This window comes from Thermobia domestica, chromosome 14 (genome assembly GCF_964235325.1).
Source record: "Thermobia domestica chromosome 14, izTheDome1.hap1.1, whole genome shotgun sequence".
NCBI lineage: Eukaryota > Metazoa > Arthropoda > Insecta > Zygentoma > Lepismatidae > Thermobia > Thermobia domestica.
The window spans coordinates 55,186,477-55,211,586 of record NC_137467.1 but is presented as its reverse complement, the minus strand read 5'-3'; the positions used below and the strand labels follow the sequence as shown (position 1 = coordinate 55,211,586).

The 25,110-nt window shown below is 33.7% G+C and overlaps 1 protein-coding gene across 1 annotated transcript in view; it reads left to right on the top strand.

The window, feature by feature from the left end:
* The window catches only part of LOC145669677 (uncharacterized), a 429,650-nt gene extending 405,168 nt beyond the window's left edge, over positions 1 to 24,482 (top strand). The window contains exons 15-16 of the mRNA XM_081737933.1: positions 15,572 to 15,678; positions 24,254 to 24,482. Of these exons, the coding sequence (XP_081594059.1) occupies positions 15,572 to 15,678; positions 24,254 to 24,378 (232 nt within the window). The 3' untranslated portion in view covers positions 24,379 to 24,482. The remainder of the gene's footprint in view (positions 1 to 15,571; positions 15,679 to 24,253) is intronic.
* The last annotated feature ends 628 nt before the right edge of the window (positions 24,483 to 25,110 follow it).

The following is a 25,110-nucleotide window of genomic DNA, read 5'->3' as shown; positions in this document are numbered from 1 at the left end:
AGAATACATGTAAATGGATTATGGGAATCGCTGTGGTAAGTTACCTTCTCTTAAAATGGTCTCAGGATCGATTCAAGGTCTTGAAAATATGCGTTTATATTTGTTCTGTGGTAGGGATTCGGGTTTCACGTAGCGTAGCGGCTATGACCAGAAAAAACTGCGTGCTTTCATGATGATAAGAAAAAAGTCCGGTTATGGCTGGCCATCACATCGACGTTGATCTTAAACAAATAAAGGTTACAGTTCACTAAAACGGATCGTAAGTTACTACTGTCTGAAGAAATAAAGCTTGATTAACCTTCATTTCAAACAATATCAATGTCTCGGTCCGGCTATGGCTTACCAAACGGTTCATCGTCTTAAAACTTACTCCCAAATATTTCTTCTCGACAATTTAAATTTTAAAATCAGTAAACGGTTATGGTTGTGAATTATGAAATGTGTAATGACCAAACAGATCATTGCCAATTTTTTAATTTTATGTAGTTTTCTCCTTATCTGAAATGATGAACTTTTATGACTATAATACTTGAATAGTGGATAGTTATTGCTGAAAAGTTACTTTTGCCCAAAATTGATTAATCTCTACCTCTAACGCCTAGTTAGAGCTTGAAATCCATTGATTAACGTTACACTTTGATTAGTCGAAAACGGTTATTTGTTGAAAACCGTTTATTTCATAGATGTAATATGTATAAGTGATCACTTTCGAACCTCTGCTAATTTCTTTCCAAAAGCTTGTTCGAAAATTTCGAATTATTTCTTTTGTACGAAACTTTAAACGTTCAGTTCGATAATTTTGGTTTGAAATTTTAGGTGCAAAAATATGATTTGAAAATTTCGTGATAAAAATTTTCTGGTCCACAAATTTTTGAAAATGTTATGGTTTGAAAACTCTTGATTTTTTCTTGTTCGAAAAGTTTTAATTTCAACTTTCTAGTTCTAAAATTTGGATTCAAATGTTTTCGTTCGAAAGTTTTAAATCCATTTCTTTCGAAAATTTTAACTTAAAATTTTACTTCAAAAATTTCAGTGTGAAATTGTTTCGTTTCAAAAATTTGAATTCGAAAAATTTTATTTAAACTTTATGTTTGAAAATTTTAGTTTCAACTTCCTAGTTCTAAACTTTGGTTTCAATTTCATTTGGTTCGAAAATTTTGAATTGAAAATTTCAAGGTATAAAATTTTTAGTTTGACACAGATTGAAACTTTTAATTCGAAAATTTCAGTTGGAATTTTTCGTTCGAAAAATCTTCATTTCATTTTTTGTTCGAAAATTTTAGTTTCAACTTTCTAGTTCTAAAATTGAGTTTCAACTTCTTTCGGTTCGAAAATTTTGATTTCATGTTTCGAAAATTTTAGTTTACGTTTCTAGTTCGAAAAAATTAATATCAAATTTTCACTTGAACTTTTGTAATAACTGGAAATTAGTGGACTCAAAAATTTAAAAACCGTTCTGAATAGTTAGAAACCGTTTATTTCTTAACCGAATAGTTAAAAACCGTTTATTTTTAATCGAATAGTTAAAACCGGATAACCTTTGGCAGTTAACCGTGACACAATTCCCCATTTTAACTGACTGAAAATTTTTGACACATACTAAAATATTTTTGAAATGTTGATTTAAACTAAACTGTCAAGGTTATTTAAGATATAAATCATACGAACTAACACCAGGACCAAGAAGGTGACCTTAATGTATTGTGGTTCTCTCTTATCAAATAGCTTAAGAGGAGTGCATTAAAGTACGCATATCCTCATTATATGTAAATAAAGTGACAGCAAACTCTTCTTTGAAAAGCTCACACAACTAAACTTCGAAGACTAAATGTACCGTGTTATGCAAAAGTGAACTAAGCGCCAAATTTTGAAAATCCACGTAAATGCAAAGATTGGTTCCTGATAAGCATTAGAACGTTTTGCACAATCGAAAAGAGAGAGAAACCAACACCTTTCCAAAAAAAGAAACATAATTTCACTTTTGATTACGGCTACATTAATGTTGGACATCAACCCTTAAACGTAATTTTCTCAAAAGTATGAAAGTGGCGCTTAGTTCGTTTTCGCATGACACGGTACAAATGTAGACTGTGCATGCCTATAACGTAATAAAGAGAATACATGAGGTTAGACACCTTCCCAAATTGTATCTTTAGCAATTTTAGGTGATCAAATACTAACATTAGTTCTGGAGACCATGACTTTGGTTCTGCCAAATTAACCTACAAAACGTTGATACCAATCACGTTTGTTCATGTAGCCTTGCTCTATAAAAGCCTATACTCATCCATATACTGTAATAAAGAACCAATCAAGCTTACAAATATCACACAATATTGAGAACATTTTATTCAAGAACCTAAACAACATATAACAAGAATATAACAAGTGCTATCGGAACAGTTTTCCATCAGCTAAGTCCTTACTAATTAAACTAAACACTGGAAGGCTAAACGTTTAAATCGCTCAACCCAATAACAATGTATTGTAAGAGTTATTACAATGAACCAATCAGATTTAAGCAAAAAGTAAATGTGGCGTCATTATTATTTATCCACGAACGAAAACGAAAGGTAGTAACTAGGTTCGAAGTCAGCTCATCATTTCCCTCTTTTACCTTTACAAGGAATAAATGTATTGTTTCAAAGTAAACAATTACATATAGGCCTATATGTTCTTGTTTCATCATAAAAAAATAACTCCTCAATGCTATCTCGTTACATAAGTATGATTAATCGTTATTATAATGAACCAATCAGATTTAAGCAAAAATAAATGTAACGTCATATATTTTAATTCACAAACGAAAACAAGAGATACTAACTAGGTCCAAAATCAAATAATCCCATCTCTTTTCTTCTTCTCAAAGAATGAATATATATTTTCAAAGTAAACCATTACACATTATTTGACAATTAAACACCATATTTGTTCGAACAAAGAATGCAAACGATACTGTCACAACGAATACGTAAACATATGTAACTCGATATAGATGACGTTTCCTTTCAAACATATGATTATAAGTCAATACACAAATAAGCTTTTTAAATCTTTCCAACAGTTTTATTTAATCCACAAACAAATACAAACGATATAAATTATTGTTAACCAGGTTCGAGATCGCCCCTCCCCCTCTTTTATGCGTCTCAATAAATGTATGCTTTCCTGGACACACTTTTTGACAATTAAATATCGCGGGTCGAGTCCCATAAGTCCAGTGAATAAAAACTAAACCTTAACCAAAAGTTAAGTGTTCCTCACAAAGTTTTCGAGTTGAGTTAATTTTAAGTTTAACATCCCGATCAGCAACAATACTAATTAACGTTGAATCCAAACCGCATGAGCTCCCTCCGGGAATAGAAGCCTGGTCTCCCACGTTAAAGCGCATACGCTAACCGTTTAGCTATGGAGGAGCTCCAAAGTTTTCGAGTTTCATATTAATACTAATACTAATTCATACTATTACTTGGGTCTACTAATTCATAATGCAATAGATCATCAAGAAAGAGATCAAAGACCTTGTTTTAGTAATTTTATACCCATAAAAGGAACCGAAACTAGCCATCATAACCTCGAAGCTAAAAATCCCAGTTCAGTGACGTCAAACAAACACATTAGCTCGAACCAAATACCTCTAATTCATTCCCACCAGTAGGGGACGCGGTGGCTCAGTGGTAGAGCGTTCAGCTCTGCTGTATGGGGTCCCTGGTTCAAACCCCGCGAAAATAGTTTTGTGGTGGGCAACATTATGCTCGGGAGACTCGAATTTTCTCCCACACTTTCATTCCACCAAATCATTCATTTCTTATCGTCACCGTCTCCTTTAGCCTAACCGGCATAAGTGTGGAACGTAAAACTAAATATTTCATTTGCACCAGTGTTAGTCCAATTATATACCATCTCATCAAAGAGATAACAATCTCCAAATTTTATGCCATAAAAGGGAACGAAAATAAAAAGCATTCATAAACCTGTACTAATTCATAACGTAATAAATCATCAAGAATTTGTTTTTAATAATTTTATATCCATAAAAGAACCATCATAAGCTCAAATCCAAAAATCCCAATTACTACTTATGAAATTAACCCCTTGCGTTCGAGGTGTCATTTTGCTATGTGCTTGCTGTAATACAGGTTTCATTTACTGTTAAAAGACTGTCTAGATAGTTATATATGACATAGCTATTGTACGCGCGTGAGGAGAGCATTCACATTACTGATAAAAACAATTATTTGCATTGTGGAACATCTGGACTAACAAAGGAAATTCTAATGTTCTGAAGGGATTTTGTGCTGTTTCAGGTTGGCAATACTGACCGGAGATCAAAGACATAGGTTTTCCTCCTCCAATTTTGAAATTGATCTCGAAATCCATGCTTGTTTATCGTCAAAACAATATATGTGTGTTATAATTGAATGCTCCTTTAGGTCTGCCATTTACTGAGACAACACATTTTATTACCTTTTCTGTCAGTAAGGTGCTGCCACCTAAGGAGAAATAATAGAACTAAGTCTTGCCTTGCATCCACTAACTAATTTCAGCATCTCCAGGATTAATACGACCCTCAATAAGGGATACATTTTCATGCCATCCATGTGGATATCAATGGTACGCATGGGGTTGCTATTTAGCGTAACGATATTTCATTCGAATTACGAGTTTTATGACTGCGTTAGCACAAAAGACATAATGAATAAATAGAAGAAGTAATAGCAGCAAAAATTAATGGTGTGCATTTTTATGTCGAGTTATTTTAATGTTGCTTCATTCGAAAATGTAATATATATATATATATATATATATATATATATCTTAAAATTTTGCTCTTAGCGAAGAAAAAGGGAAGATATAAATTGAATATTCATCGAATATAGTAAAGAATAGATTAGCTGCTGGTAACAACGAGAATGGCCGCGGTGGCTCAGTGGTAGAGCGTTTACCTCTGGTACGTGGGGTACGCAAATCGATCCCAACTCGCGCCAAGTCAACGTTGGGTGGACAAACGCCGTGTGCGTGGGTTTTCTCGGGGGTTTTCTCGTTCCTCTTACTTTCTTCATTTCACCATTGCGTTCATTTCTCATCATCACCGGCATAAAAGTGGGACGTAAAACGGAAATTTCATTTTATTTCTAGTAACAAGGCGAATATTTACTTCTTTACATGCATATTTCTATGCTAAAGGAAGTGAAGTCTATATTTGACCATTTAGAGCAAGCTTAAGAGCTCTATCTGCAACTCATTTTAGTACTCAAATTTTAATATATAGATATTGGAGAAACACTAATAATGTTAAACGAAGTGTTAACTTTTCCATAAACTAAAATGATTCATCACCTTTCCAATGTATAAATAAAGTATATAAATATAATAATATCATAATTGATAATGTCTGGTTCTTGTACAGTCTATACAGGGTGACTGGTAATTCAATGCATTCCTTGCAAGGGAATATTCTACAAGTAGTTTGGGACATTTTAAACTATATAAACCGGGGCTCTCAAATCAATAGTTTCTGGGGTGCGCGAGAAACGTTCACCCTGACACACTTCCACATATCGTAGAACAATGACATTTTGCACGTATAATCCTGCATACCTATGTAGGTCATGTGGTAACGTACAGATCGACTGCACCGTTGCTGTCTTATATGTCCAAACGTGAAGTAAGGTGTAGTGGTCCAAAATCCAATACTGCACTTCAGAAAGCAGCGTGGCAACATCGCACAAGTACTTGCTCTTAGAAAATGACTGCATGGTTGGGAGAAGGTGGAATGAAGGTGGTGTGCGATGAAGAGAAAACGCAAACTATGACGGATTTCGTACAAAGGAGCGTAAATCTGTCTGGCTCCAGGAGGCGGACACCATTTATCAACATGCCACGCTATGGGATATCACAGAATCCCGGAACGCACGCAACAACGAGGCATAGTATATCCTGGTAATTTGTGGTACTCTTTGCCTGGAAATCAAGTAGTAATACCATATGCTAATCGCAAATAAAATGATCATCACTTTGGTCACTCAGAGTTAAACACGGACTTTGGTGGAGATGCGTCGGTACGCTATCATTGATTTCACTAGATTTTCCCTGCTAGGCGAAGGCAGGGATGGTATCTTCTAGAAAGCAAGGGTCAGCTCCTTCCCAAATCCTAGACCCACGTAAAAGACCGATGTAATCTGGAGTTGGAGGTCCGAACCCTTCCTAGAGTCATTTCCTTGCCTAAATACATGAATAAATAAATAAATAAAGAAATAGCAGTAGAATACATCGCTTTAATAACTCAAAACAAAATTATGACTGCCGTACCAATTGCTACAATGAGAACTAACCCAATCTTATAAGCTTTCTACTAAGATAAAAATGTAAATCTTGGGAAGTCATAACCAAATAATACATTTAGCACTGTAGCACTAACAAAAGCTTGTGACAAATAGAAATAGAGCGTAGCATGCTGACAAAAGTTGTCCATCTCCTGGAGAACAACGCACCCGTTCACCGCTCGAATGTTGACCAGACAAACGCACGGCCCTGGGTATGAAACCCGTCGTAGTTCATGTTTTCTTTTCACCGCACACCTTCTTCATTCCACCTCTTCCCAACCATGCAGTCATTTCCTAGGAGCAAATACTTCTACGATGTTACAACGCTGTTTTCTGAGATGTAGTAGTGGATTTTGGACCTCTACATCTTACTTCCTGTTTGGACATATAACACAGCAATGGTGCTGAGTTACGAGCTGTACGTTACCACATGATCTACATACGTATGCAGTATTAAACATGCAAAATATCATTGCTCTACGATATAAGGAAGTGGGTCAGGGTGAAAGATTCTCCCGCACCTCTCGTTAGCCGGCAAACAGAATTGATTTGCCACCCCTGGTTCATATAGGTAAAAATGTTCCAAAGTGCTTGTAGAATATCCCCTTGCAAGGAATGCGTCGAATTACCAGTCACCCTGTAAATCATAGTATCTAAATTGAAATAATACTTAAAATAATTCTAACTATGATTCAAGAAATCTTTATAATATTGTTTGGAGCGTCCAGAAGGCAATGGAATCAAATCCAATCACCAAAGTTATGAATATAAAAGGTATTAAATTTGTAAGGCATGGCTAAATACATGGGAAAGTTAAGATTGGGTTTCAAGTTATGGACTCTTTTATTTACCATAGTAACATTTATTATTTGATACAATATAACCCAAAATTATGCTATATAAGCTTGAGGAATATAGCTTTAGGTAACATAAAATATACTATCCAAAATTGGAAACTTACGAAGTGAATGCCACAAGAAACGGTGTTAGGGCCAATTACATTTTAAATATTTTAAATATATGAAAATGGTTGATTCTTCTTCTAGTAGCAAATGCGAGAGTTTGGTGAGAGGAGAGTGATTACAAAAGGAAGATTTCGTCCAAAGCTTTTCCCGGGGGGAGAGTTCCTAGCACCGCTGCTACGTCCCTCTTTGTACCTCTCGATATATCTTTTTTTGTAATATCATGATGTTAATCGTTTGAGCTCTAAAAAGAAATTCAGATAGATTTCTTATAAGTATTTTTAAGTGACCAAAAATGTACTCGATTCCTTTGCGTCTTGAACGACGGATTTTAGGAAGTTAAAACTTGCCTAGTGGTCGTCAGCTGGTCTAAACTTAAATATATGTATATATAAACGTATATTTGGTTTATGTCAGGCGGAATTTCCACGTCTACTACCTGCGTAGTTGGTCCAAAAACACGAGATATGCTTCTTTATCAGTGTGTAATCATAACTAGCAGATGCCAAAATTTCTTTATTTCATGGTAGAAATACAGCTGAAAGTGAACAGTTATTGCGACGTCCATGTATAGCTCTTTTGTCGGTCAATGTGGCAATAGCAATGCAGTGTTATAAAAACCTTTAACCAACAAAAGACAAAGACATAGTTGGACATAGTTGTCTAAGAAAATCAAAAGCTCTAATATTCTACAAAAAAAAAAAAACGTTATTCTTTTCATGATATGTGCAACAGCATCGACTGAGATCATTCCTGGAATTCATTTATTCGTACGCCAAAATACTTCACGACGCCAAAGTGCCATGGCTCAGGCATTAAATGTGACACAACTGACTATAGCTCAGAACATCCACGCACTGATATATCACTTAAGAGCTAATTGCTAATTCACAAAGACACAGTGTTATTCCATTCCGCCAGCAAAATAGACACAAAACCAGGAATGGTAATGTGTTGTGTTCACTTTTTTATATTCCTGTCAAAGTGTCAAATCTCACTCCAAATGTGTCTGTGAACATTCCGACAGTTATAGTTAACATCTAAGGTATTCCCTTGCTGCATTTAAATGTTTACTGGTATAATGGGATCGAATTTCTATGTGTCTCTGCTAAATTGTAGTTTGTTCTAGTAGAACTTCTGATTACGGGCGATATTTCGCCTATTGTAGCACAAATATAATGCAATATGTGATGATTGTAGAGATTCTAGTGATTCTAGTGATTAATATTTTTAAAAATGGCTTGTTATATTATTAAGAAGATAAATAATAAACTATTATATAGATAAAAATAATATATGAACATAGAACATACATTGAAAGAAAATAAATAATAAAAGATGCACATAAAATGTTTTAAAATGATCAAGAGATAAACTGAGTAGTTTAATCGTTTCAAGGAAAGTGTGTAACTCAATTCGTGTCAGAAACTACCAATTTACGTATAATGTAAGGTTCATAAGATATAATCCTGCGGCGGAAATCCTGTGCGTGACACTATTGCCCACAGTTCGAATATTTGTAATCTAATTTACTATTTTACCAAAATTCACTTAAACACTCCATCTTGATATTACCTTTTATTGTAATACGTAATGAAGGGAACATTTATACCATTTAAATAACATACATGTAGATTATACAATATGGATCATTTGTTATATCATATATCTTTCGTTGCTATGACGACCAATGACACGTATCGTCAGGTTGCTATGTTAACAGAACGTCAAAACATCAATAATCATATCTGAAGGAAATTAATTCATTTTCGTTTTATATTTTTTCTTCTTCTTTTAACTAGCTTGTGCATATTTTAATAGCACGTATTGCCCGTAAATACAAGTAATAATATTAAAAATACATAATATTATTATATAATGTCGCCCGAACAATAGGACTTTTTTACAATAAATAAAAAAGAATCCTGGACCGTTAGATGTTCCATATTAATTACATAAGTTTTTGAATGACCCTCATATATATAAAAATTACATTTCATATAATATATATCATATTCCTTTATATTAATATCATTTTCTTATTTATTCTAATTCTCAAAATTAATTTTATTTTACATATTTATACGTTTCGTCGACGCAAAGTGAAGGTACACTCAAAATACGGTATAAAACTTTTTAATTTTAAGTCCTTTCGAGGCCATTAATACTTGTCACAAGTCAGAAGTTAACATAATCTATATTATTTTTTAGACTAAGAAAATTTTGAAAAATATATTATTATGACATTCATAAAATTGTTCTTTTGAACGACGAAGGATCAAATACATTATATATTCAAACAACATTCAAATTACAGAGGAAATATCGACAATGTTTAAAACAAAACAAGATAATCAACATCATGACAAAAACTAACACAAATAAAGACATTATCATATTAAGAATTAATTTAAAGATTAAATGTCATTCATCTTAACTTTGGATACAACTTCAGAAGGAACCAATGTCTTAACTTACTGCATACATTTTCTTTTAGTATATTTTTAAGGAGGCCATAACTTAAGTTCATCAATATTGCGTAAACCCAAAAGTTTACCAGTTTTCACGTCCATTAGTTCGAAAACTTTAGGATTAATTTGTTTGATACATAAATATGGTCTTATACGCTGGACTTTTACCGATTAAAAATTAGTATAGTTCCGTTGATCTTCATAGAATTCAAATTAAGTACAAATAACAAACAAAATCGTAATGATATTTACAGTGAAATAAAACAAGAATCAATTATATACGTTTGTCTCGGATGTCGTAACTTTTGCTCAAGCCACATGACCAACGAATTCATTTAAATTGCATTGAAAGTCATAAATCAAAATACAGTCTTGCGCGTTATTTACTTCTATAGTTTTCTATAGTTTTTTGTTTTCTATTTTGAGAATTTTTGCCATCTATGAAATTTCTACGAAATCCAATTCGTAGGAAACTAGATCTAATGATTACATGCTTCTTAAGTATAGTACGATTACTATTACTGTTGCTACTGAGATTAGCTTCGGTTACACGATTACTATTTCTGTTGCTACTAAGATTAGGTTTGGTTACGTTACCGGTAAAATTAGGTTCAGTTCTCATTCTTTTACTGGTGACGAAATGTCATGTCTTCTAACAGAGCTGTACTTGTTCATTCCACGATAATCACGGTAATTTGTGCTACCACTGTTTCTGTTCCATGAAACTTCCTCTGGTCATACGATGTGTCTGTCTTGTTTCTTAGAAATAGCCTCATCGCTGTCAGACGGATAATTTCTGACTTCTTTTCTTTTCTGTCAACCCACTCTTTTCTGCCCCGATCGTTTTGACTTCCATTTCTGTACCTCGTCCTCTTTCCTTGGAACTTATCTCTCCGCTTGCGGTCGTATTCATCATCGCTCCCTTCCATGGTTAGCCTCACAACATTATCAGAAATAAGTAGTTTGTTTTCAATTGCTTCAAGGATTTGCAAAACAGGAACAGAATCAAAGCACTGTGAGTCACTGTTTGTCTGTGAACTACTATGTGAGTCATTGTTTGTCTGTGAACTGTCACTAGATAGAAAACTGAGACGAATTCCGGATTCGTGCTGACTGTCTTGGGAACAACCATCGTTCTCAGCATTCTCATTGTTTTCATCCATTGCACTCTGCTCTGTATGTTCATTAACTTTAGCTTCAACAACTTTTACGGAATTTTGTACATCGGTGAACCTACGCAAAATCTGATCCATTTTGGTATCACTTAGTTCAATCCGTTGTGACAAATCTTGCGATAACTATTGATTTGCCTGCTCAATTCGGGTATCCCATTTAATATCCAATTGCTCTATCTGTTGTGATAACTGTTGTGTCATATGCTGCTTCATATTGTCCATTTGTTGCTTAACTTGCCCAATCTGCTGATTCGTTTGCTCACTCAGGTGTCTGATAAAATCAACTAGGTCTGAAAATGCATTTATTTCTATATTATCACTTGCTTCATGTGTATGTTTACTCTCATTAACACCAATTTTAATATTTCTGTAAATTTTTCTTCCACTCCTTAACAAGGTATATTCCGTTTTGATGGATTTGATAAAACTGCTACGTAATTTTAAAATCAATCTAAAGTTAGTTGATTAGGAGATTGTTTACTTATCTTCTCACAAATCTCCAGAAATCCTGAGGTGGAAAACACCAATTTATACAATGTAACTTATTTTGTCTAATTTTGTCTATTTTATACAGCGTTACACTATAGTCCACAGTTGGAATATTTGTATGTAATTTTCAATTTTACCAAAGTTCAGTTCAATACTCCATCTTGATATTACATTTTATTATAATACGTAATGAAGGAAATATTTACACCATTTAAATAACATACATGTAGATTATACAAGATGGATCCTTTTTTATATCATATACCTTTCGTTGCTCTGACGACCAATAACACATATCGTCAGATTGCTATGTTACAGAACATCAAAACATCAATAATAATATCTGAAGGAAATAAATTAATTATCTTTTTATATTTTCTTCTTCTTTTAGCTAGCTTGTGCATATCTTAATAGCACATATTGCCCGCAAATAGAAGAAATAATATTAGAAACACCTAATATTGTTATATATATACATTGGGCAGAAGAACGATCAAAAGTATCAATAGTCATCTTACAACACAGAGGAAAAGTTAAATGTAATGTTTAACGAGAAAAACCAAATAGTGCAAAAGATGGAGTCTTCATAGAAAACAAAATCAATCGAAGTAAAGATGAAGAGCAATAGAATTGTTCAAAACGTTGGAGGGGATTAAATTTTATTGCGAATTTATCTTTAAGTATACAAACAACAATTTAACATAGAAATTTTTAAAATTAACACTTTCTCAAATTGACTTGTGGAATACATGTACGTACTTTCTCTGTGAATAGTCTCCTTTGCTAACTATGAAGGATTTATCTATGACACTGCTGTACAAAAACCAAAGGTTCTGTCACAAGAAGGAAACAAAATGTTTCTAGAAGATAATCTGGCCCTTAATCCAGATCAAATTGCAGAATTTCTTAATCGCCCACAGTTTTCATGTGAAGGTGTTTTTATGCATGCCTTTGACAGCTTATGTATTATATGTATTTGCCATAAAGACATATCTCGCAACAACAGTTTCTTACATAAAGTTTTAAAAATCAATATTAGTACACAAAGGAATCAAAGGAATGAGCAGCATAGAAGTAAGTAAAAATTAAGAAACACCTAAAAATATTTTCTACCCGATTTCCTGCGCAATTTTGCTTCACAAAAGTCCCGTAGTAAAGTTCAGTAATAGTCAGACTACATTGCTTCACCCCACTTTCCTTAATAACGCTTTTCCATTTGAGAAATCTCCAGGTGAAACCGTTTACCACGTTCGTCACTAATGACATCAAGGTTATCTGGGAAGAAATCCAAATGGTCATTCAGGAAAAGCAGTTTAAGTGACATGTTAAATCCCATATGGTGATATCTCACTAGTTGATGTATATACAATATCGCCATAATTCTTTGCCTTATGGTTGCCTAAGAAGTTCTTGCTCACAATTACGAAGAACAGCTATGCCATTTTCTCAACATTACTCAACAAGTCAACAAAATTCTCATCATTCATTAATTCCTAATTTGCTGTCCTATAAATATTCCTTCCTTTATTTTATCATCACTGATCTTTTGGAACGTCTGTCGCAAGTACATGAATGCACATGATGCTTTCTCCATATCTTTCACATTTTAAGTCCAAATTTAATGCGCAGCGGATGTAAGTACACATTTTTAGGGTCAACAATAGAAGTACTCGCCACATTTTATGTCCAGGGAGCAGTTCAATGCAAGCAGGCCATTTTTTCCACAATAGTGATTTCTTCTGTGCCTGCTGTCCCGCTCACATATAAAGTAGCAGTATTTTGTGTAACCCGGCTGCATGCCAAACAGAATAACAATTATCTTTAGATCTCCATAAATATTCTATTTGTATTTATCATATGGCATAAAAGTGAGAGCAGTTTAAAAGTTTCATAAGTCTCCTTAAGGTTAACTACACGAGCAATCAAAACAGAAGGAAATTTGTTCCCGTTGTGGAAAACTACTTAGAGACTCAATTTACTAGAATCTATGAACAAACGCCACTCTTTCACACTGTATGCATGACCAAGAGTCTCCATAACGAATTCGATATTGTTACAAAATCCACGTCACCCTCCTTCGAGAAATATTCAGAAAAAACAGCATGGCGGCCACGAAAACACTTTTGCATCAGAAGAAAGAAGATTCCATCATTTCAATCACAAAACTAAAAACTCAGATTGTTGCTTAGACAAATTTATATCGCGAACAAAATTGTTGAGATCACCTTGTGTCAAAATGTCTGGGGTATTTTATTCACAGGGCAAATCAAATGTTGGGTTGGCATGAGTGCATCCTCCATTTTCTGAACCTTCTTCATGCTCGTTACCACATTCGTTGTCACTCACTATCACATTTTCTGGAGGCACTGGTATAGGTAATTCCTCACTGTGGCATACAGGTCTCATAGCAGATGGTACATTCTGGCCAGTGAATTGACCAGTGTAATCGTCGTATTACATCAAATACAAGGGTAAGCACTGTCACATTAGTTAGAACACGTACTTGAATAAGATAGTTTATCAAATATTATTATTAGTACCTATAGGTAAAGAACAAATACGTAGTTTGGTCCCTGTACATTTGCAACATTTGATCACTTAAAGAAAGAAAGGAAATCCTACCTTTGGCTTTAAGAAAGCTTCTAGTATACTATTCTCTTGGTGGTAGCATCTCATGTAACTAACCAATTTCACAACAACGAAACGAAATCCTTTGTCTTACTTGCTGTTCCGTAAATGCACAAGACATGGAAGCCATATTATTAGACATACACGAATTTACAGTATATTAATGTCATTTAGTATTTGGTAAATTAACTAATAAGAATAATGATAATTTTATATCTAGTGGAAAAATATATTTCCACATGTAACAAAAGGTAAAATAATATACTATATGTTCCTTCGCATCGGCTTGGGGTTATGTTTCAAAAAACAACATTTCTTAGGACAAAATCCCTTTTTTACAAACCACGAGTTTCGAGAAAGATTCGTGGAAGATTTATACAACTGAAGCAATAGATACTCAATATTAAATTGATGAAATGCCTGTATCGTCTCTCTTGAACTGAAAGCAGTGGTACCCTATCATTGCACTTTTTACCGTGTTTGTTAACGTATAACTGACTAAATATGAAGGGCTACTTTACGAAAGACAGTGTTGAAGAGAAAATAATGAGAACTTTAAATATTGTACTTAAGAAATCTGCAGAATTAAAATGCTTAAGTATCTATCTTCGTAATTAAGATTTAGTTACGAAATATTGCATTCCTATCTTTTGTGTGCACAGTATGTATTAGGTCATATACATCCTTCTAATCATAGTTGTTAATATTAATGAACGTAACCTGCTACTTATTTAGGTCTACCCATTCTTAAGTTGAATCTCACTGTGTTCACACAAACTAGAGATATCTTGATTACCTAAGATCAAATAAACTTCCATTTCTATCTAACCCGTGATTACTAACAGCATAACTATATAAAATTATCTCATCATGAAGTTCTTACAAAATAATAAAGCAACTTCAGAACGTGTCTGTGGCACGAAAATAGGCCCTAGCACACTATTCTTTATTTTCTTCAGTTAATTGAGTTTGTCTAAACTATAATTTTAATTATATGAAATGAGATGATGATACTTCACATATAATGGTGTTGTATTTGGTTTCGAAGGCTGGGAGTCGAGGTGGCTCAGTGGTAGAGCGCTCATCTTTGGTGCATGGATTCTTTGGTTCGATCCCAGCTCGGTCCAAGTGAGCCTTCATGGTGGACAAACACCGTGTGTGGGGGTTTCCCCGGGGTTCTCCCATTTCCTCTCACTTTCTTCATTCCATCATTTCACTCATTTCCCATCTCCCTTAGCCTAGTCGACATAAACGTAGGACGTAAAATTTAAAGATTTCATTTCATTTCTTTCCAAACGCTGCAAGAATATTAAATATTAAGGTAATATATAAACTAAGGCGTTGTAAATCGTAAAGTATTAACATCGTCTTATATGAATTTTGCTTTGTGTGGTAGTCCGATCCATGTCCACTTCACTTGAACCTTATGTTAACTTTAATGTAAGAAACATAGTTATATTACAACTAAGGTACTAGTTTAATGAATATACTTATTTTGAAATGAATATTCTCTCGTTTAGAGTTAAAAGACACAAGTCAAGAATGCCATCTCACTATGTGTACACTTTCGAAGTAAGTAAAGTCAAAAGGACACTAACTGTAACGAAGGACAAGCTTGATATTTTCGGTAAGTATTTCAATTGTATAAACTCTTGTGTAATTTCTCGAGTACAAAAGTACAAAATATCATGGTAAAATTTAATTTTATACTACTACGACATTTAGTATTCATCTAAATTTCAGTTGATTAATACATATTCCAGTCATTTTGCGTAATGAAATTGGACATATTTCGAAATACACAAATTATCATGCTATCGCACACAACCTTATACTTAGAATACAATTTGTAGTGGTTAATATGCGTCTCCTTTCATAAGTGTATAAATTAGATAAACCAATATGTTATACTTCAATTTTGGAATATTAGCAATCAAATGACATATTTTAAAAATAAAATACATATATTCGTTTTAAAGGCTAGCCACTTCTGATGAATATGACATTATTATCCTATCGTATAAAGGAGTTCTTATATTTCACCTGGGAAAATATAAAGTTGGATATGCAATATGTGTATCTATTTTTTCTAACTGATTGCTTTAGAAATTAGAACGAATACCAAGGGACACCGTTACATATCGAATTCTGTCAATGCAACACAAAATTTATACTTTTGTTTCTCATATATAAAAGTTGCATTCTTGCGTCGCGACACCAACACACATTTTATGAAAATTGGTACATGATGAAAGATTACTAATTTTAACTAAAGCTTAAAACGAGAACTACTGTATACTACTATTTTGCTACGTTTTTTAGTAGTAATGCATGTTAACCAAACGAGATTCCTATTAAACACTTAAAGTTATTAATTATTTACAGCAATATCATCTTTCCTTGAAAACATATAAACAAATACTACATTATTAAATAGTCTACTACTTATTTTCTAGCAACTACCTGCAATAAAGCAAATTATATCTAACTATATGTTTTGTTATCTTTGTGTGTGACTCTCGAATAATAGAAAATACAGAAATGGTTCAGTCAATAACAGAAGTCTCTATTTCTATCTTTTCTGTAACTCCATTAGGTCAACTGCAGTAATTTGGCTGGTATTAGAAACACTTGCAAAGATGCAATCCTACTTTTCAAGCCAATGAGGCACTGAAACATGCTTGCGCTCTCCAATTTATGCATGAATATAATTCTTGATTTTGTAATAATTTGTATTGCTTTGAACGAATAGTCGAATGAATTACACATTAGAGGTCTGCATAGGCTCGGGCCGAACCCGAGGGCCAGACTCGGGCCTACAAGGCTTAGATCAGTTCTGAGATGGCCCGAGCCGGGCTCGGGTCGTAAAGTTTTAAATATACAACCATATTTCTCGGGCCTTTTCGGGCCTAACTTTGTAAATATACTGTACAATGTTTGAAGGATCGTTCTTTCTGGAGAACTTTTAAAGCATAACTGCAAAATTAAACCTCTAATTGCTGTAAATAGAAATACAATTTTGCGATTTCTGGAATTCGGACTTATTTCGGGCTTATTTGATTATCTCATGGGCTCGGGCCGCGCTCGAGCATAAATGCTAAAACATATTTCGTACCCGGGTCGGACCTCACATTATAAATCCACGGGCCGGGCCGGGCCCGGCCTGAAACTTCCGGTGAGTGCAGACCTCTATCTATGCCACATAACAATGCCATTTTAATTCACTGTGTCAGTATCCGAGAAGAAAGGTAAAATAAAAAACACTGATCATACATGATTAGGAAATAAAATAGTTGAATTTAACTTAAAATATCAAATTTGTAGAAATTTAAGAAAATAAGACTGTCAGTCTCCATTCATGGCTCTAACCCAATTTTCGATCAATACCGTAATTAGAACAACGTTTTCCTTCTCGACAAGAGAACTTGTATGTCATAGCGAAGATATATTAAAATTGAACAATCTCAAAATTTTTGATGGGAGATTTGAACTCAGGACTTCTAGATAGAAACTAAATCAAGTGACTACTTATCTATGTCGATCAATTACTTGATTTGACACAAAAATTCTTAGCTTGTTGAGAACATTTAATGTAAGACTAGACCTGATACAATGTCAGGAGACGCTCATTAGTTGTATTTCTCATTACGGCTTTCTTTAATTCTTCTTTATTAATTATTCTTAACGATTGTTACAACCCTCAACATTTCATGTATTTAAAGAGTTTTTCATTAGTTATTGTGGCGTAAAATAAAATATCACTTGTGTTAAAACTAAATTTATACATTGCTCAAGCACTTACCACAAGAAATTATAAAGATACCCAAGAACGTTCTGATACTTTTTCACCCTCCACCTTCGAACATAGATGTCACCTAAGACGTACCTAGAAGATCAAAAGTAGTCCGCATCAGCATTGACGACCTTCTGTCAACGTTCTAGGAAGCCATGGATTCCATCGCAGTATAACTTGGTGCGCTGTAAAGAGAAGAAGGTATCAAGTGCATTTTGTACTTCTACTAGGGATTTGAACTAGTATCCTCTAAGGTGATTTCCACGGAATGGAACAGGTGATAATCGGACGCTGCAATATCCGGAGAATGCAATAGTTTTTCCCATCCAAGGCGTGGAATGGTGTTCCGGGTCATCCTAGGAGCGTGTGGTTAGTCATTATCCTGTAACAGAAGGACCCCTTTGTAATTCAGAAATGCTGGCTCCAGAGTTTTGAGTTTTTCTTGAACATGGTTCAACTGCTGACAGTACACAGTTACATTGATTCTCCGACCAACAGTTACCAATGCACGATGAGGCGAGCAGTCCACCAAACACACAGGAGGACCTTCTTCTGGTACAGTGCTGTTTCGGATGTTTTAGAACCGGTTCCTGAAAATCGGTAGATTTGCTTCCTGAAAATCTTCATTTTGTACATGTGTTGGTGTTCCTTCACGTCGTGCGTCTTCAAATGCTTCATCACCGTCCTTAAACTTCTTAAACTACCGCTGAACTATCCGCGTAGTCTCGATACTCTCACCAAAGGCCTGGCATATATTTCAATCCACTGCAGTGGCATTTGCCCCAGTTTGAACTAGTCTTTGTCCTTACTTGTCTTTGTCCTAGTCTTTGTCCTTTGTCTACTTTGTCCTTACGCAAGTGTAAGGTATAATTGAACTAGCACAACCAATTAGTATGTTGGATATACCCATAGCATCAACTTACCTTCTCCTTACCTGCTCTCGCATTCAACGTACGGTGTGAGGGTCAATCGAACAAATACCTCCATAAAAGTGACAGAACATTTTTGGTTATTTTTGTATATCAATTAGAATAATACAAATAATTTTTGAAATTGTGAATTCGGAAATTGAAAGAAATTTCCATTAAGAAACAACTAATTTTAGTTGCCTACATTTTGTCGTTCAACATACTTCTCAGTTCGGGGACCCAGACGGATCCAAACTTCAAGGCATACCTTAAATATACTTGTTCGTATGCCGGAAAGTGTAGAAATAATCTGATTGAAAAATGTTACAGTCCTGCCAATTAGAATTAATTTTATGTTGATTTGAATTAATAAAATAATAAGTTCTCTTCTATATACGTATAATTGAAGACTGGGAGAGGAAGTGATAAACCAATTTTGAGATTCACAACTGTGGTGTATGATATGGAATACATTGTCATTTTCCTTTTTTATAACTTTCGTGCTATGTTTAACCTTGGTTGGCTGGTTTTGAATTTTTTGTCCCCTCCACAGATTACATATGCATTCTCTGATACACTGCTGTCAGAAGATGGTCTGTATACCTATTTTATAGAAAATTTTACAAGAAAGATAGTCAACTTGTAGGGCAAAAAGACAGAAGGTCAGATCGAGAAGCGCAAGGTAAACAAAACTCTGGATTTGTGCTTTTGATGTAAATTCGTTTTCGATTCATCCACAAGGGTCGTTCCAAAGTACATTGTGTCATACATATGACGTGAATGTATACATGATATATTATCTCCATTATGGCCTCTGGCTCTTGTGTAAATCATTAAACGTGTGAACCAATTAATATCTTGTTGGTAAAAATCTTGATTTCAGAGAAAACTATTTTGTCAGAAAATTGCATTCTGTTATTGGCATAGATGATTGAACATATCATATTTAGAATTTCAGTATGACCTTGAAACTTATACAGTTTATTTGCTTATGTAACAAAGCTGAGAAATGTATATTTTATTTATGTAATACATGTTTTTATGAATATCTAAAATAATATTACATTTAGTTTGAATTACGGATTCTATAAACAGAGGGGTCAAAATGTCCCTTCTTGTCTTCTCACAGAATCTGTTTCACCGTAGTTCTAATGTTAGGGTAAAATATTGTTCATGTATCAACTGGAGAGCAAACGTGTTTCAGTGCTTGCAAGGGACCTATCAAAAGCTTAAAAAAGTTACGTATAAGTTGAGTGTCATCTGTCAGGGCATTTGTAACACCAGCAAAACTAGTGGATCTCATCTAATGGAATTCAGGCAGTTAGGGGGAGAGGCTTTTGCTGTTGACTATTCCAAGAGCCCTAAACCGTAAAATCGTAACGTAATATATAAAACAGGCATTTTTTATTATACAAACGAGATTTGTAACTAATATATTGTATAACTAATAAATTGACATCTTGCAAATACGTATATTTGCACACAATATAATTTCTTCGGTATATTTATAGAATATCTTGTACTGCATCTCATTCAATACATAATTCACTTTATATTCACTTATTTTCAATTCATATTAAATAGTTTTAAAAATTCAAACAACTAGTTACTTCGTTAAATAAAAGTGTCGAGCAGTGAAAATGTGAGTTTTTACGTAGATTGTTAACAATCTACTTTTGTATGTTACTTTTTAAAAATAGCTCCTAATATAGAATATTACACATCAAGAACAAAGCTTATAATTTATTATATATTTGGCATTTGTATATTACACTGCAGTATATGTGCATTTAACTTTTCCTTACCCAAGAGTAAGATTTAAATACAGATCAGTTAAGTTGAACAAGTAGAAACAATTAATAACTGTAATACCAAAAATCACTCCACTGTTCCTCCGACTGATTACGACAAACCCTACTCAACTAAAAGCCATTCACATGCTACGAAGAAACGCACGAAAATGTTACACTAGAGCAAGCGCCACGCATAACCTTGAAACTTCATTTGCGCTTGATCAAATTTCCTTGTAACAGTGTTCAAAGTATATTCGTGTTTGTATTGCAACTATTATTGAGATGGCATGATATAACATTACATACAATAATTGGAACCAAATCTAATCTACAATGTATTTATACAGTATATTTCTAAATCAAAGAAAGCTTAAGAGATTCACTCAAATATTAACAGAAGATGATATTGAAATAACTTTTATATTATGATGACATATAATTTAGGGAAATTCTTACTAATTAACGGTGTAAGTAATAAAGATATCAATAAACTTACTATCCTTGATACAATATGTTATGACTTTACAATGCTTTCCAGTCTACACTATGCTACACATTTTTAGGTTATACGTAATATTGTCAAGTGTATATGAAAATTTTCTAACATCTTTTAGAAGGAAATTTTTACAATCAAGGCACGTTACTGTCGAATATTATATTCATATGATATATAACGATTGAGTAACGAAGGCAATTCTGTCCTTAAACCAAATTTCTAGGCTTTTACGTCATTTGCATGTGTCATCTTTCCACTGAATTTGGTTCAGATCCGAGTCGAGTATAGCCTATCTATAGTTGAGGCTAGCTATGAATTCCCTTCGCAATAAACAATTTTACAACAAAATTTTATTTAATCCCGGCCTCTTTGTTACCAAGTAATAAAGTAGTTGACACAAGGTAACCCCAGCCAAATCCAACTTGTCCTAACCAAAACCCAGTTATTAAATATAGCACTTTATATTTATTAAAGCCATGGACTATTCGCTCATTAAACTTTAGTGTGACCTGGCCAAGAAGTATCATACACACCCATATGTATGTATATATATATATATATATATATATATATATATATATATATATATATATATATATATATATGTGTGTGTGTGTGTGTGTGTGTGTGTGTGTACACCTTCTTCAAAACCGGAATGAACCTAACTCAGGAACTCATGGCTTAGAAAATTTTGAAATTCAGCATCCGTTCTTGAGCCGAGCTTCTCCCTAGTAAAGCACGGCTGTCAATATTATAGTATTTTTTTATTTCCTAGACCCTGTGGTATTTGTTCATAAAATTTGGTTAAAATCTTTCCAGTAGTTAAGGAAAACAAAGTACTGCATACAGTGCAAGCACATCTGTAACCAACTTCTTAGATTAAATATATCAACATTTATTTCCCTTAATCATTGGCAATTTACCTACTAAACGCGGTTCAGATCCGGACAGTAGTTATTGAGAAATAAAGTGCCACACATAAGTCGACTCGAGACAAGCCGAACCTGTCCATGGCCGAGACTGGTTATCAAATAGATCAATTTCTGTTCTTTGCAGCATAGGCTATGTGTTCACCTTTTGTACATATCTATCAGAGAGTTACCGAGTAATAAGCCGAATAGCTTTCTACCCAATCGTGTCTACCGAGTAGAGCAAGTTTTTATTTTATATTTACTGATCAAATTTGGTTAAGATTGGCCAGTAGTTACTAAGAAATAAAACAACACACACTCACAGATATACACACATATACGCAGCATGAAGTAAAACTATAAACTCCCGTATGCTTACGCCAGGAGACTAATAATTAGAATATTTTGATCTTTAAAAACAGGAATTATTTTCGAGAACTGGAAAAACATTATCAACTTTCTTTAGCTTACACTTCACACAGGTTATTTCTTGGAGTACCTGGAAGCTGTCCCTTTGGATTTTATTACTTTGCCAGGACATGAAATATGCGGTGACTATGCACTTTCAAACATTATCGCATACCTTATATTTTCCCCGATTTTATTAGGTCTGTTTCGCATCTAACACTAACAAGAAAAACGGGCACTAATGCTATAATATATTAGTTGATTGAACGATAATTAGGGTCCTATTATAAAAAGTCCCAAATCCTTTTTTTAGTGTTGTTCCTGCTTTTTGTTAACCACTGGTGTTTCTGTCTTCAAACATGGCAGAATTAATAAAAAACAAAACTAAATATTAACGCTGTAGCAATATACATGGCATCACAATATTAAATGTTGAACTGCATACTTCCAGATAAATGCTTATTCTCTACGGTGGTAAAGAAAATTAAAATCTCTATTAGTGCTGTACTTCATTCTTTCCATTTCCACTACCGTTAGAAGTAGTTGTAGCATATCTTCAGAAATTGCATAAATGAAAGCAAATATCATTCTCATAGGAAGAAATTTCACACGTCTTATTCCTTCCGTCAAAAGGAAGGAAAAGAACGAAATATACTCAGAAATAATAGAAAAAATCAATCTTAACAAAAAAAGTGATTCCAAAACTTTCATCTTCAAATTCTAGGTGTCTTTCCGTGAACGTTGCAAACGCACAGTGAATTTTACAAAAGGGGGAGAATTTTATACTTTATTGAAATATGATATATTTGTACAATAATGTTACCATATGTCAGTAGCTATCCTAACATGCATAGCTATAAATCATGTTACACGAAAGGAAATAACTATATGGAAATAAGCCACTAAATATACAAAGCAAAGGCAGTTTATGTTAATAATTACTGTATATACGTACGTTTCGCAGGAAGCAACACTCCCAATTATATAATTTCCTAGGGTAGTTGATTCGCGAGTAAAGTCTAATTGTTTCGGTTTTTTTTTTTTTTTTGTCTTTTTTGTAACTGTCCAAATTTTATAATTTGCTGTATATTTTTTTAAAGAAAAACACGCACAATTCTTGTTTGTGTTTCGGTAAAATTCATTTTAGTATACAATGGGCAATAACACAGAATGTATACTACAACGTCTCTTATACTCTTGTATAAAACTATAAGAAACTGTAAGGATGCATTCGATAGTACACGCCCGAGCTTCTCCGTGGCTAAGCGGTTTGCGTACGTTCCTTTGGCTTAGGAGACTCGGGTTCGATTCTCGGCGGGAGCTCACTTCTGTCGGATTCCACGTTAATCAATAGATTCACGTCTCATATAGGCACGCTGCTGAACGGGACGTTAAACTAACTCAACTCAACTCAATAGTACACACCCGTTCAAATTATGTATTTCGTCTTCTAAAAAGATGGATAATTTTGCCGCTTCTTCAGGTGATGATAGTTTGACATTTACAGATTCCATATTCCAAGTATTTTTTGTGTCAATTTCTTAACCCGTCGAAATAACATTGGTTAATAGAGTTCTAAGGAAATTTAAATTAAGATAGACAAACAGTAATAGCTCTCTCCTTAAATATATAAAAGATAGATAGATAAATAGATAAAATACGTGTTTTTAGCAAAAACATCTATTGCTAAGGATATATTACTATATTTATCACGCCATGTATCAATTAAATTGTACACATACCGAACACATAATGTTGAGTGTGTACGTGTGAAAAGTTAACATACTATTGTAACGCTATTTATTAAATTTATTTATGCATACAAATGAAATATTTTAAAATGTTAATATTATTTCCGTGTGTTTTTTACTGTATTTTGTATCCTTCTTACAGTATACTTTGGGGGAGTGATATCCCTGTTTCTAGGAGCCAGTGTCATCAGCATTGTGGAAGTGATATACTTTATATTCATTCGACCGGTATTTACCTACTTCAAATTAACTGCTGGTGATAAGTAAACGACATACTATGCATCTAATATTGGAGTTGGACATACATTTTCCTGTTGATTCACAGTCGGAGTTAGAGAAGTGAATATGACAGTTATGAATGTGATAGATACTTTACTTGTAAGTTAAGTATAATATTTACAATTTTCAGTATTAATTGAAAAGCAGAAAATTTACGTTATAAATGTAATTTTGCAGTTATTTAGGATGGAAATTGTACTCGTAATTTCAGTATGAAAACAGATCAAATATATAAGATGCATGTAAATATACCAACTTATTCTGATACACAAATTCACGGTAAATTAAGCCTCAGTCTTCGAAACAAAGTGTGATGTTTACAAATGTATGACGAATAGCAACATTTATACTTCGTACAACCAAAGTTACTGCAATTTTATTTACATAGCTCAAAGAATAACTCACAACATGGTAATATAGTACTGTATTTACTTTGTTCTCTAAATTCAAATTGTAGCATCCGAAATATGTTTACGTAATCGATCATTTTTGCACGTAAATTAAAGCAATTAAGCAATGCTTTTTTTTACCATAACATGTTTCGTTTCCCAAAAGAAGTTGACTAGCTGTCGCAACTAAAGCTCATGTCCTTTTGAAGCAAGAATAATAAATATTCTACTATGTGACTAAGAAGGTACTTGTGGGACTTTGCATGTATATTCGTCTGTTCCGTGGCCACTTTTGCAGAAGAAGAAACGACTTCAGTAAAACATTTTATCA